The sequence below is a fragment of the Sylvia atricapilla genome, chromosome 6, assembly GCF_009819655.1.
Source record: "Sylvia atricapilla isolate bSylAtr1 chromosome 6, bSylAtr1.pri, whole genome shotgun sequence".
In the NCBI taxonomy this organism is placed as follows: domain Eukaryota; kingdom Metazoa; phylum Chordata; class Aves; order Passeriformes; family Sylviidae; genus Sylvia; species Sylvia atricapilla.
Window position 1 is genome coordinate 9,696,699 of NC_089145.1, and position 14,804 is coordinate 9,711,502.

Below are 14,804 nucleotides of genomic sequence, written 5' to 3' on the forward strand. Positions count from 1 at the left end.
CCGGCACGGCGCTGGGGCTGCCCGGTCCTGCGGCGGCGCGTCCCGGGGAGCCAAGAGCCTCGGGTCCCCTCGGTGCCAGCGGCGAGTCCCTGCCGCTGTACCCCGCCAGCGGCCCCCGGCAGGGGTCGAGGCTCGGCTGTGCCCCCGCCTGCTGCAACCGCTCGTCTGAGTGGGGAAGGACCAGAGGGGCCCGGCCAAGCCTGGCTGAGGCTCCCCCTGCCAGAGCGCACCCGTGGGCAGCCCCTGTGAGGAGGGTGGGGGTCTCGGGCCAGGGAGAGGACTATCACTGTAAACGGAGACGGCTTAATCTTAGCGGCTTTTGCTGCTATCGAGGTGCTGCTGTTATCAAGATGGGCTCTTTTTTCATGTATTTCCCATAGGGGGGAATTAAACCTCCGACTCCCTCTAGAACTTGGGTATCTAAGCGGTGGGTTCTGGCTGCACAGAAAATCCGGTGTGAATGGGCTGAAGAAAGCTGGCTCTGTCAGGTTTCAGGTCAGCACCCGGCCTTACAGGTGTTCATTTCTTGTTAATGCAGGATTAAAGAAGAGGTGGTCATGTCCCAGGAGGGCAGCCACGAGTGGGAGCTGAGCAAGGAGAATGTGCAGCTCCTCAGGCAGAGGTGGGTGATGTCCAGCCTGCAGAATTACCTCAGTGCAGGATCTTAGAATGATCTCATCCAGGATCTGACAGGGTAAGGAGGCTCAAAATGGACGGGGAAAAGAGAGGAAGGTGTATGTAAGTTGATGACTTCTACACTCTGAGATAGACGTTGTGTCTTTCTCCCTTTCCTGTAATGTGTGTCAATTGCAAATACAGCTTTCAACATAGAATTGTGAAATTGTTTGGGTTGGGAGGAACCTAACAGACCATCTGGTTTCACCTTCCACTAGACCAGGTGACTCTGAGCCCCATCCAACCTGGCCTTGGACACTTGCAGGGCTGGAGCAGCCACAGCTTCTGTGGGCAACCTGTGCCAGGGCGTTAGCACCCTCCCAGGGAAGAATTTCTTCCCAATGTCTTCATCCAAAGCCACCCTCCTTCGGTTTAAGGCCATTCCCCTTTATCCTGTTGTTCCATGGCCTTGTGAATGGTTGCTTTCTTTCTGAAGAGTCCCTGGCCATGTGGACTCTGTTCAAGTTTAACAGGCTGGTATTGGTCAAATGAAGTTAAAAAGCTGTGTGTAATTTTAAATTCAAGGAAAGAAACTACTTGGTAAGCAGAAGAATTGTCAGAGGTGGCCTGCTGAAGGGGTTAGAGGGCAGAAAAGGAGTGTAGGAGGGACAATGTTAGCCAGGGAAGGAGAGAGGAGCCTGGCATTAGTTCAATCTGTTAAAAAGAAGTGTAAAAGTTGAATTCTCTTGGAAAATATAAAAATATCTAATTCATGGTCTGGAAAAGTATGTGTTCTATTTCCAGGCATCAAACGTGTGACTTCCTATTCTTCTTTTATCAGCTACAAGGAACATGGAGACACTGGGGGTTTTCTGAGCACCCATGAAACAAACCTGATCTCACAGGATTGATTCCCTTCAGACAATGTCTTGCATCACTTCCCTAGAACAGCCTGAACACCTGTAGCAGAACTGTTCCTTTTGATGTTTAGTTTAAGCCATTGGAAGCTACTTTCTGTCATCCTATTGCCAGGATAAATATTCCATTGATACAGCAGTTGGATTCTTTTGATCTCTGCTCTTCTGTTTTCCTCACAAGCACTTCAAAACAAGACTTGCAGAATGCTGTACATGCCTTCTCTGCAAAAGACAGCCAACAAGCTCTTCCTTCAGGTTTGTTTCCTGGGTGCTCAGAAAACCCCCAGTGTCGCCATGTTCTTTGTAGCTGAGAAAAGAAGAATAGAAAGTCACAAGTTTGATGCCTGGAAATAGAACACAAACTTTTCCAGACCATGTTTGGAATGATAATATAAAAGCAAACCTTTACTTGAAAGCCTTCAGGTACACATCATGGCCAAAAAACAGTGCTCAGGATTCAGTCCTTAGAACTGAGCCAATATTGTCCAATGAGAGGAGCAGTTAGATGGGTAATCCCCTCCTCCCCTACCTTTATTGTGGCTGTGCTTAGGTGGTGCAAAAGAAAATGTCCTTGGAGAAGTAACAGGCAAGACATAACAAAACTCTAGGAATGTGTCAGTAAGTGCCTGTTCACTGTGGGAAAGTGCTGGGAGTTACAGTGAGGTGTTTGACCATCTGCAGAACTACAAATACAGGAAGAACACTTAAAATGAACAACTTCAGGCATCGGGATGATGGATATATTTTCATCTTCTCAGTTGGGACGTTGTTATAAATGAAGCTTGGTCACAAAACCTTGAATGAGGGAGGGATGCAACCAGGCTGAAATGGAGGGCAACTCCAGGAATGTTCTTTTCATCTAGTGAGCTGTTTGATTAGGTGAATGGAAAAGTAACTAACAGGTTTCATATGGCTGAGAAGACTGAAGAAGAATGATTGGTAAAAGACATTTCATATCAGTCTCTTTATGCTGCTGGAAACACTCATTCTCATCTCTGAATGCTTTCATATTTGTTTTCCTGTCTGCCCTTAGAGTACTCTCTGCTCCCCTCTTAATGAAATTTCTTAGATGGAATTAAATAAAAGATCCTGTTTGTGGCAGAAGTGTTGAGGATGTTTAATTCCACTCCACTGAAGGGCAGTGCAAGGAAAACCTTTGGTGAATGCTGTGACATATTAAAACCTGCACAGAGAAGAGGAGAATTCTCTTCCTGCTGGTTTCAAGCAGCCTCAGGAAGCAGTTTGGGAACTGCTGGAAAAGAGGAGAGGGTTTATGAAGGATTCCCACCATGTGACTTTTTTGTGCTGAAGAGTCCCAGTGAATTGGAACAGGCTGATGAGAGTAGTGTGTTGTCAGACTAAATTCCACCTCTTCTCTTTGCTAATGGACCTTGGAAGGTGTTTGGGGATTTTTGTGGTGCTGAAATGGCCTCTGATGGGAAAATAAAAAACACCATTTCCCAAGTCTAGAGGGTGTTGGTGGACAGGGGAATGAATATTATCATAGAATTGGGGTAGTCTTGGCTGTCAAAGGAGAACTGTGGGGTCTGTGGAGAATGAGGAGCAGGTGGAATACCCACCCTGACCAGCATAATGTGTGTCTATATCCCTGGATATGTATAAACCACCCTCTCAGGATAACAGGACCATTAGCTGCTGAGGACACACGGGAGGGATGTGCCTTGCCTTTTAGATGCCCGTGTTCAGCTGGTGGGCTGTGACTGTGTCAGAGGGGAATTTGTCTGGGAAATGTGTCAATGAAGTTGGATTTTCCATGTACCAAAGCCTGGGAATGAGCAGAGGATGAGGACAAGGGACTTGCAGAGTGCAGAGGGGTGTGGGGAGAGAAATGAATGCGTGAGTTGTTGATGTTGCCTTTCGTCCTGCAGCGCCCTCGCGGCCCTGGGAGTTCTGGCATGGAAGTGCCCCACCCACTGCCCAGCTTCACCCCCTACGTGGACGAGTCTGCTCAGCCACAGATGATGTGAGTATTGAGTGTGAGGAGGGGGTTTGAGTTTGGAATTCTCCAAGCTGCTTCCTGAAACTGGGACTTGTTTTGCCAAGTACTTAAGGCTCTGGAGCTGCAGGGATTTAAAAATGTGTCAGGCTGGAAGCAATTAGTGCTGCATCTTGATGACAGAGGCTTCAGCAGAGGTTGCACAAGGACACGAGGAGTGTTGAGTGCTGCTGCTGATGTGGGAGCCTATATCGTATTTATAGATGCTAATTAGTTTAATAGCTGATCTCAGTGTGTTTACAGCAAAGCACAAGGTACCTGTCTTAGGGTGCTGTGGGGCAGCCCCAGACTGAGGCAGACTTGTGGCTGTTTGTTTTTTGTCTTGGGAACTCTGTGCTCAGCATATCTGGAGTTCTGTTCTGGAATAAGCTATCAGAGTTGCCATGCCAACAGCGTTGCTTAGGTCGTGGAGGAGTGAGTGTGCTGCCTGTGCAGTGCTCCCTGAACTGCTGATAAACCCCAGGAGATGGGGAGGTTTGGGTAGAGCAGAGGAAAACACCTTATTTTGCAAGGTTGCTCTTCCTCCCTGTGGCCAGTGATGGCCAGGGAATAGAGAGGGAATAGACACCCCTCTCCTGAGGGAGGAGTGGAAAAGGCTGTTTGTTGTTCCTGACAGTTCCCACAGGGTGAATTGCATGGAGTCAAGGAATGCTGAGAGGTGGTGAGCAGCTCGGATTGCCTGAGCACTGTGGAATGGCTCTGGCCAAGTCTGTGTCCCTGAAGGACTGAAGTTTGAACTGAAGTACTGTTAGTTTCTCCTGAGAGTCAGTGATGGCCCAGAGGCCAATCTCTCGGCATTCCGGTCCCTGGGATGATGATTTGTTACTCCTTGAAGGGAGCAGATTTTCACACCAGGGAGAGGGAAGGAGTGGGCAGGAGTGGACACCAGGATAAGTTAGCTCTAAGGGACTTAGGCAGAGACTTGCTAGGTAGGTTTAGATTATGTTGTGATTTTAAAAGTCCTTTTTTTTTTCTGGTCTTTGAATCCATTTTCTCCTGATGCCATGGTCACCTGCCAAATGTGAGGTGTTATGCTGAAACTGTGAAAGTGATGCAAATCATGTCATCAGTTCTCATCCATGGTTCTTGGCAGAAAGACCACGCTGTGATTTTGCTGCTGATCCCCACACTGCCCCAATAAAGCTCTAAACCCACACACATGAGGAGCTCCTGTTTGCCCCACGATCACTCCCAGAAGTGAGTTTATCCAGCTGAAGTCAACTTGAGTGCTGGTGTTGGTGGCAGCATTGCTTCTGTCCTGAAATTAGCACGTAGGATTCATGTGGCCCAAGAGTTTCCATTTTTATGTCCCTTTTCTGCCTGATAACCATCCTACAAACCAGAGTTTAGGGACTTGTCACGCCTGTGGTCACACAGCTCAGTGGAGCAAACTTGAACAGGTCTGGATTTAGGATGTACTGCATCATAAGAATTTTATTTCCTTTTGACTGGAATTTTTATACTCTTTATTTGGATTTGTTTTGTTGTTTGTTTGTTTTAGTTATCACACAATTGTGAGTAGTATGGTGGCCTTTGGTGTTAGCCATTCCAATTTTCTTGTGTATTTTTTCTAAGCACAGGACAGGATGTCTTTCCACTACTCCAAAAGCAGGTCCTGAAATTAGCCCCGTTGTCTCCCGTGCCTGTCTCTCTGTGCTACAGTGGAGTTCACACAGGCCAAGTCATAAATCCCTGGTTTTTCAGGACTCCCTGCAAAATCGAGCCCAGCATCAACCGTGTGTTGAGCTCTCGCAAGCCCGAGGAGCGGGAGGACCCACTGCAGCGAGTGCAGCACCAGCAGCAGGACGCTGAGGCAAAGAAAGAGATGGTGATGTACTGCAAAGAGAAGGTTTATGCCGGAGTGGATGAGTTCTCTTTTGAAGAGATCCGAGCTGAAATCTACAGGAAGAAAGCCAGAAAGAAAGATGAAGGTATGTTCCAAAGTGGGCTGGAGCAATACGGCTTTCCAGATGGAATCATGAAATTGTATTCTGTCTGTGATTGCAGCTGCTTCTCTTTTTCTGCTGGAATAGTTGTTTAACTGCTGTGAGGTACCGAGGCAGTAACACGTTCAACAGCTGTACATGGAAAAGACCATGGAAAGACCACCAGAAGTTTTGGCCCCTTGACAATTTAGGCTGCAGCCCCCAATTGTATGTGAGACAGGCTTTGGGCCATAGAGGTGTTTTATTTCCTTAGATGAAATACAAGCCATAGAATGGAAGAAGGAAGAAATACAAAGGAAAATTGAGGAGCTGGAAAAGAAATTAAAGAAGAAAGAAGATGACAAGCAGCAACAACCACATGAAGAGGTATCGTCCTATTTCACTGTTCTTTTCCAAGTGGCTGCCATTTTAAATAAAGTACCCAAGAAAGCCAAAAGGAAATATTTCTGATATTCTTCTAACACCTTTTCAACTTCTTTTGAAAGGATTCTTCACTAGTAAAGCATGTTCTCTCTCTCCCCTCCTTCCCTGTTTCCAAAACAATGCCTTCATAGCAAATATTTTAAATAATGAAACAGAGTTGTGACTTTGTAAGCTACCTAACTGCTGACATATGTTGTTAACAGTTGCAGGGTAACTAAAATCTATGAAAGTATAAATATAGTTTCAGAGAGTAAATGATGCCTTTTAACTGGATTATGCAATAAAAGTGGATTTTCCTCATGCAGGTAAGCTAAGCACAAACAAAAGTGGCTAAAGGCAGCCATTATCTCTCAGGGGTTTAATGACTGCATGGGATTATCTTCATGGTTTGGGGACCTTTTTGTCTGGCTTGCAATTCTGTCACTGTAGAACTGAAGTGTGGCTTTGTTTCCACAGGCAGCAGAGGTAATGGTAGCTTCCACACCTTTGGGGGCTCAAGGATTTACTTTTTCCAGTGCAAGGGAATATGGGGAGAAACAGCCTCAGTCACCAAGGTAAGAGAGGGTTTTTAGCCAGCAGGGAGAGCACTTGTGGGGCTCTGTATGTACATCAGGTGACAGGGATCACTAACAGCTTGTTTTCTCAGGTAGAATGGAATACAGCCCTGGCATCAGTCTGTTACCAGGATCTGTGCTCTTTCTCCATGTGTTTAATTATTTGCTGAGGGCTCTTAACTTCTTGCAAGTAGCATTTGTCAGCTTGGCTTGCCTTTTTTCAGAGTTGACTTGCATTTTGTGTACGTCTGTAGAATACAAACGTGTTAATTTGGTCTTTTCCACAGTGAATTCCAAATCTATGAAGATTCCCAACTACATAAACTGCCTTGTTCTGAGGGTAAGTAGTCGAGTTTAGCATTAAGGAGAAGGTTTGCTTAAAGGGAAGTGTTCCATGAATACCAAAGGAGGCAGCAAAGTAAAACCCAAAGCTTAGGTGGATTGGAAGGATGACAGTGTGTGTGCTAGCAGTGCATTTTACCACACTGAGCAAAAGGTGGAGCATCTGAGAACTGCCACTATTTGAAAGGACTTTGAAGCAGAAGACCATTTTTCTTTCAGTAGCTGGAAAGTTCTCTTCCATCTTTCATGTTTGCAGTCTTAATAACATCTGAGAAGAGTTTAGTGCTGTCATTAGATTTATAACCGCCTTTAGTCCGTTTTACTCACAGGTTTATCTAAAACCAGAAATAGTATATTGTCGATTTTGGTAAGTTTTTTTGGGGAGGTCACATGCTGAAGAACTGATCAGAGTTGCCTCCTGGTGCTGTTGACAAAGGTTATCCAGACTCCTGATGAATCCCCAGAGATCCGCAGTGGAAATACAGTTTTAAACTCAATGGAGGGACAGACAAAATGAGGGCAGTCTTGCAGAAAAACATACAAACTCTGAAGCCTAGGGTCAAGCCAGCAAGTGAGCTCACCTAGTGTGGTGATAAAGGGATGGTTCATTAATGTGACCAAACCTTTTTACATGGGTTTCTTTGTATGCCAGCTCTGTAACTTCCTGTTGGAAGCAGTACTTTTACGACTGTGTATTAGGTATTTTAAGTAATGTGGGATATGCTGTTTTGAAAGAACTGTGGTTGTGACAGAGCCTCTTGGATTTTCTTTACAGGTGCAGGCCTGCTTCCCCCACCAGCTGCCGCTGCTCCATTTTTCTCTATATTTGATGAATCCTCTACTTCGACAAATCAGAATATAAGGTAGAATTATTCAAGACCTACATTTCAGAGGGAAGGAAAACAGAAGCATCAAAGCCCTTGCTGTATCAGCTGACATAACTGTCTCTTGCAGGGGTGTGTGGGGGGTGTGTGTTTTGTTTGTATTGGTATTTTTATTGAATTACTCAGAGTCTGTGCTGAGGAAATACTCTCCTGTTCTTCATCCTCAACCTAGAACTGCTTAAGCTGCTCTATAAACTTCCTTTGTTCTGGAGATGTGTATGTATGGCTCACTGCTAGTTCTGCAGTAGGGACTGGTTGATTGAAATTATCAATAGACTTAAACTCTCGTGAGGAATTTGTTGGAGGTGGGAAGCTGCTCTAATAAATGTGTATCTGACCGTAACTTGTTCTTAGTTGTTCATCAGGTGGAAGCCGGAAAAGTGCCCGTCAGCCTCTCGCTGTTCGTCAGCCTGTGGATTCTCTGAGTGCCAAGGAAAGCTCAGCAGCAGCAGCAGCAGTTGTTTGCTGTGTAAGGAAACAACTCAGCCCATGGCAGATTTCCTGCCCAGGAGACACCAAGGCAGCCTGTGCTGCTGTCAGGCTGAGCCAGCTGGGCTGGACTGGCATCCCGTGTCAAAACCCAGGGTTCTGAACTGCTGTGTGGCATGGCAGTGATTGAACCGGGGGATGATGAGATTATCCTGGAAATATCATCTTGTGGCCGTGGTTGCCTCGTCCCAGGAAATGTCCCAGGCCAGGCTGGATGGGGCTTGGAGAGAGCTGGACTCTAGTGGAAGGTGTCCCTGCCCATGGCACAGGGGTGGAAGTCGATGGTCTTTGGGGTCCCTTCCAACCCAGACAACTCTGGGATTCTATGATAAATAGAATTCATGAAGCCTGACTGTCCTATTCCCCTTGGAAGGGGGTGGAGTGGAAGGAAGGGAAAGGAAATGTCCAGCTTTTAAGTGAGGGCAAGTGTGTGATGAAATCTGCAGGCTTTCACTGCCTTTTCTTTTTTGTTTTTCAGGATGAGCTGAATGGGATTGAACGCTTGGCTGAGGATGCAATTGTGACAGGCTCCTACAAGAACAAGATCCTCTGTGCCAACCCAGAGGACACGTGTGACTTTAACAGGGCTGCCCACCTGGCCTCAACGCCCTTCCACGGGGTGGTGGCTCAGAGAGTCCCAGCTCCTGCTTTCTGTCAGGGTGAACTGAAGGAAGATAGTCCAGAATGCAAGAGTGCCCCTCTGAATCAGGAGACACCTGTGTGTGAAGAAGCATACACTGAAGGTCTCAGTGTAAAAAAACTGAGGTAATGAAGGACCTTACGGCCCTTCTCATGGCTGTCTTTCATGTAATGGTTTTAATATTGCTAAGGAAGTTTTCTGCAAAGCCCGGAATATCCTGGAGAGCCCAGTCTTTAGTTTAGGGTCCTCTTTGCCTTGAGCAGGTTGAGGATGTAACAGAATGTCCACTTGGCTTTTCGGCATTGCTGCCGTGGGACTTAATTACAAGGGCTTTTTTTTAACCAAATAACTCGTAAAGAAATTAATAAATGCATTGTGTCTTCGTTATCAAACATGAAAAGCAGAATCATCTGTCCTTTTATACTTTTAGAAAGAAGGTGGTCAGTGGGACTGAGCATCATATTGACACAGCCTTACACTTGAGGGAGGCACTTTTGTGAGTGTGAAACTATTTATTTTTCACGGGTACCCAAAAAGTTAGGTTTTCTGTGACACCAAAGCAGAACTCATCGCCTGAGTTGCATGAGTTGAGCACCGCAGGAAAAATGACAGGATAAATTTTAGTTAGAGAAATAACGTGTAGAATCAGCAGGTGCCAGCAGTTAACAGAAGGAAAGAGCAGGAACGTACGCGAGCAGGAACAGGATTGTGCCTTTTAGAACAGATTAACTGCGAGCGCAGTTTTTCCGCGCCTCCGCGGGTAAAGCGGAACCTACATTTCCCGAGATGCCCCGGGGCGACGCAGGACGGCGCCGGTCAGGTGGGGCGGGGCGCGGCCAATGGGGAGGTGGGAGAGGTTTGAATTCTGCGGCGGTGCTGCCGTTACGGCTCTTGGGCTGCTGGCGTTCCGTGTGGGTCTGGGCGGCGCACGCCGCTGGGAGCTGTGTGCGGTACGTTCGGCTGGGAGGGGTTCGCCAGACTGGAGCCGCCTGCCGTGTAAGAGGCTAAGGCAGCCTGAGGTGGTGTGGTGTCCGTGAGGGGCGCGCGGGTCCGTGAGGGGGTGAGTGCTGAGGTGCTATGGGGTGAGAGATGCTCGGGGGCTGAGGGTTGTGGGGTCCCTGAGGGACCGAGGCGGCCTCAGGGCCTGTGAAATGTGCGGGGCTGCGGGTTGTGCAGTCCATGAGGGGCGCGTGCACCGGTGGAACTGGGGGGCTGAGGGGCTGTGGAGTCTGTGAGGGGCTCTGGGCCGTGACAAGCCTCCGAGGGTCTGGGGGGCCTGTGGGGTCCGTGAGGCGCTGAGAGGTGCTCGGCGCTGATGGTTGTGGGGTCCATAAGCGACTGAGGTGGCCCCCGGTGCTGTGAGGTGCGTGGAGCTGATGGTTGTGGGGTCCTTGAGAGGCGCTCGGAGACCCGTGAGTGGCTGAGGTGGGATGGGGCATCCCTGTGGGGCTGAGGAGGCGTGAGCTGTGTGTAGGGCTTGAGGAGCTGTGGGGGGCTGAGGCATTCCTGTGGGGCTGAGGGGCTGTAAGCCGCGAGGTACGCGGGACTGAATGCTGCGGGATCCGTGAGGGGCTGTAGGCTGTGAGGTGTGGGGCTGTGGGTGTCTCGGGGGGTCTGTGAGGTGCTGTGTGGGGTCCGTGAGGGGCAGTGGGCTGTGAGGTGTGTAGGGCGGAGGGGCTGTGGCTGTGTGGGGTCCGTGAGGGGCTCTAGGGGATGAAGTACTTGGCGCTGGCGGTTCTGTCTCTCTCAGACATATTTTCCTGGCCGGCACGGCGCTGGGGCTGCCCGGTCCTGCGGCGGCGCGTCCCGGGGAGCCAAGAGCCTCGGGTCCCCTCGGTGCCAGCGGCGAGTCCCTGCGCTGTACCCCGCCAGCGGCCCCCGGCAGGGGTCGAGGCTCGGCTGTGCCCCCGCCTGCTGCAACCGCTCGTCTGAGTGGGGAAGGACCAGAGGGGCCCGGCCAAGCCTGGCTGAGGCTCCCCCTGGCCAGAGCGCACCCGTGGGCAGCCCCTGTGAGGAGGGTGGGGGTCTCGGGCCAGGGAGAGGACTATCACTGTAAAGGGAGATGGCTTAATCTTAGCGGCTTTTGCTGCTATCGAGGTGCTGCTGTTATCAAGATGGGCTCTTTTTTCATGTATTTCCCATAGCGGGGAATTAAACCCCCGAGTCCCTCTAGAACCTGGGTGTCTAAGCAGTGTGTTCTGGCTGCACAGAAAATCCGGGGTGAATGGGCTGAGGAAAGCTGGCTCTGTCAGGTTTCAGGTCAGTACCCGGCCTTACAGGTGTCTATTTCTTTTTAAATGCAGTATTAAAGGAGAAGTGTTGAGGATTGGAGGAGAGGTGGTCATGTCCCAGGAGGGCAGCCATGAGTGGGAGCTGAGCAAGGAGAATGTGCAGCCCCTCAGGCAGGGACGGGTGATGTCCAGCTTGCAAGAGGCATTGGCTCAGCAGGACTGCTCCAGCCACACTGCTGTGCAGCTTAAAAAACAGTAAGTGATGTTATAACAGCTCCTTTCCCCTTATCTTCCTCCTTCCTCATTTTATCTATGTCTTTTTTAACTGTATTAATCTCACAGGCATTAAAAAAGGCATAAAAGAAGTTTAGTAACTGATGTCTGTACTATTACCACACTCTAGAATTACTCGCTGCAGGTGTTGTGTAGCACAGACTTCAGCTTCTTTAGGTTTGCAATGCAGCATTTAAACAGCAAACACCAGGGAGATTTGGGTGTGCTTTTTGATAAATAATTAACTCTTAGTTTGTAATATACAAGATGTATTTACAGTGGTCCAAATGTATTTATTGGATGAATGATGTTGTGTTGTAGGGAGTTTGAAGCAGAAATACGATTTTACTCTGGAGATGATCCTCTGGATGTGTGGGAGCGGTAAGTTTCCCTTTATTTCTGGAAAAAGAGTTGAATAGCCAGATAGCCTTGTAAAAGCAGGAGAAACACTTTGTAATTTAATAAGAAACTCATTGAAAGCTAAGTTCTGTAATTGTTTTCAAATATTATATTGTGTTTCAATGTTAGGCCTATTTTTTCCTAATCTCTTTATATTTTACAGACACTTATTAAGAACTGACTTGCTCTGAACACATTCTGTCTCCAGGTACATCAAGTGGACAGAGCAGACCTTTCCCGGGGGTGGCAAGGATGGCAACCTGGCAGCAGTTCTGGAGCGGGCCGTGAGAGCCCTCCACGGGCAGCAGCGATACTACAAAGATCCTCGCTATCTTCATCTCTGGCTCAAGTTTGTGAGTGTTTTGGGAGCCTCTCTTGGGTGCTGCTTTTGCTTGGGACCCTGTCATGTTGTCTGCACCCAGCTGATTCTGGTGACAAGAGTCAAAAAGTGTGGTACAATGAATGCAATTATTAGATGTATTTTTCTGCTTCTTATTCCCAGACTATTTTTTAGGGTTGCTCACTTTGGACAGCTACAAACTCTAGAAGTTTTTGTTTTGGGAAAGCTGTCTTGAATAAATAGAGATCAAATATTTATTTAAGGAGAAAGAGAAGTGATTTAAAGATAGAACATTTAAAATATATCTGTCCTACCAGATATTTTAGCTTCTACCTGTCTTCTGTCCCCATCCTTTTAAACTCTAAAGCAAGCTAAGCGTGTTCTGGTCCTGCCCTGTCTCTCCATTGTTGTAATATTTCTTTTTTCTTTTCAAAGCAGCTTTTCCCCAGCTTTAGCTTGCTGAGTGAATTTACCAGCTCCAAAACTGGCAAGGAATGTGTTATACTTCATTTGAAGCTAAAATAACTGCTCGTTCTCAGGAATATTAATATGGTGTAATTCAGACATTGAATTAGCTCACATTCAAATAGGAAACGATAAAATTCTGTGTACTGGCCTTAGAGCTGCTGCTGTCAGACTTGTACTGAAATCACTGGGGCCTTGCTGGGGGCGTTGAAATGCAGATTTTGCTGGGGATCCCTCTGCAGTGCCGTGTGATTACGGACATGCTCTGGTCATTTCAGGGTGACTGCTGCAACGAGCCCTTGGATTTGTACAGTTACCTGTGCAGCCAGGAGATCGGCACCACGCTGGCCCTACTCTACATCACCTGGGCAGAGGCGCTCGAGGCCAGGGGCAGCTTCAGGAAAGCAGATCTGATATTCCAGGAAGGGCTCCAGCGCAGGGCTGAGCCTTTGGACAAACTCCAGGCTCATCACAAGTAAGGGAAGAACTTGGATGCTTCGTGGGGTTCCTGCTGTAGGGAAGGTTATGCTGATTTCTCCAGTGTTTTTTTTCTAGGCAGTTTCAGGCCCGTGTTTCTCGGCAGACAGTACTGGCACTTGAGGAAAATGCTGACGGCGACAGTATGGGATTGCTGGAAATTGCAGAGCCTCAGAGAAGTTCACTGGCAGACCTCAAAGGCAGAGGGAAGAAGAAAGTGAGAGCCCCCATTAGTCGGGTGGGAGATGCAGTTAAAGGTACATTCAAGAGCTAAAACAACCTCTTATTGGAGGACTTTAATCTCTTTAATGTGAGATTTGCAATTCAATGTGACAGTTGAAGATTAATTGACATAAATCTTCTTGCTTATAGCCATGAACCCAAACAGAAGCTGCCAGCCTCAGGCTTCTCTGCAGATTCCAAATAATCCAAGTTTTGCTGTGTTTGATGAAAATTCTGTGTCTGGACCTGAGATTTCCACACTTACAGCACAGTCATGGCCAGCACCACCAGTTCCCAAGGCCAAGGAGAATGAACTCAGTGCAGGACCATGGAACTCTGGCAGGGTAAGGAGGCTCAAAATGGATGGGGAAAAGAGAGGAAGGTGTATGTAAGTTGATGACTTCTACACTCTGAGACAGAGGTTGTGTCTTTCTCCCTTTCCTGTAATGTGTGTCTATTGCAGATACAGCTTTCAACATAGAATTGTGAAATTGTTTGGGTTGGGAGGAACCTAACAGACCATCTGGTTTCACCTTCCACTAGACCAGGTGACTCTGAGCCCCATCCAACCTGGCCTTGGACACTTGCAGGGCTGGAGCAGCCACAGCTTCTGTGGGCAACCTGTGCCAGGGCGTTAGCACCCTCCCAGGGAAGAATTTCTTCCCAATGTCTTCATCCAAAGCCACCCTCCTTCGGTTTAAGGCCATTCCCCTTTATCCTGTTGTTCCATGCCTTTGTGAATGGTTGCTTTCTTTCTGAAGAGTCCCTGGCCATGTGGACTCTGTTCAAGTTTAACAGGCTGGTATTGGTCAAATGAAGTTAAAAAGCTGTGTGTAGTTTTAAATTCAAGGAAAGAAACTACTTGGTAAGCAGAAGAATTTGTCAGAGGTGGCCTGCTGAAGGGGTTAGAGGGCAGAAAAGGAGTGTAGGAGGGACAATGTTAGCCAGGGAAGGAGAGAGGAGCCTGGCATTAGTTCAATCTGTTAAAAAGAAGTGTAAAAGTTGAATTCTCTTGGAAAATATAAAAATATCTAATTTGTGGTCTGGAGACGTTTGTGTTCTATTTCCAGACATCAAACTTGTGACTTTCTATTCTTCTTTTCTCAACTACAAAGAACATGGCGGCACTGGGGGTTTTCTGAGCACCCAGGAAACAAACCTGAAGGAAGAGCTTGTTGGCTGTCTTGTGCAGAGAAGGCATGTACAGCATTCTGCAAGTCTTGTTTTGAAGTGCTTGTGAGGAAAACAGAAGAGCAGAGATCAAAAGAATCCAACTGCTGTATCAATGGAATATTTATCCTGGCAATAGGATGACAGAAAGTAGCTTCCAATGGCTTAAACTAAACATCAAAAGGAACAGTTCTGCTACAGGTGTTCAGGCTGTTCTAGGGAAGTGATGCAAGACACTGTCTGAAGGGAATCAATCCTGTGAGATCAGGTTTGTTTCATGGGTGCTCAGAAAACCCCCAGTGTCTCCATGTTCCTTGTAGCTGATAAAAGAAGAATAGGAAGTCACACGTTTGATGCCTGGAAATAGAACACAAACTTTTCCAGACCATGTTTGGAATGA

At 47.6% G+C, this 14,804-nt stretch overlaps 1 protein-coding gene across 1 annotated transcript in view; it reads left to right on the forward strand.

Annotated features, from left to right (window-relative positions):
- Positions 1-1,675: 1,675 nt before the first annotated feature.
- The window catches only part of BUB1B (BUB1 mitotic checkpoint serine/threonine kinase B), a 32,866-nt gene continuing 19,737 nt past the window's right edge, over positions 1,676-14,804 (forward strand). The window contains exons 1-15 of the mRNA XM_066320659.1: positions 1,676-1,787; positions 3,422-3,516; positions 5,254-5,480; positions 5,749-5,861; positions 6,375-6,472; positions 6,760-6,812; positions 7,590-7,677; positions 8,053-8,167; positions 8,666-8,952; positions 11,131-11,313; positions 11,653-11,712; positions 11,939-12,083; positions 12,814-13,010; positions 13,091-13,269; positions 13,385-13,578. Coding sequence (XP_066176756.1) covers positions 1,737-1,787; positions 3,422-3,516; positions 5,254-5,480; positions 5,749-5,861; positions 6,375-6,472; positions 6,760-6,812; positions 7,590-7,677; positions 8,053-8,167; positions 8,666-8,952; positions 11,131-11,313; positions 11,653-11,712; positions 11,939-12,083; positions 12,814-13,010; positions 13,091-13,269; positions 13,385-13,578 — 2,085 coding nt within the window. The 5' untranslated portion in view covers positions 1,676-1,736. The remainder of the gene's footprint in view (positions 1,788-3,421; positions 3,517-5,253; positions 5,481-5,748; positions 5,862-6,374; positions 6,473-6,759; positions 6,813-7,589; positions 7,678-8,052; positions 8,168-8,665; positions 8,953-11,130; positions 11,314-11,652; positions 11,713-11,938; positions 12,084-12,813; positions 13,011-13,090; positions 13,270-13,384; positions 13,579-14,804) is intronic.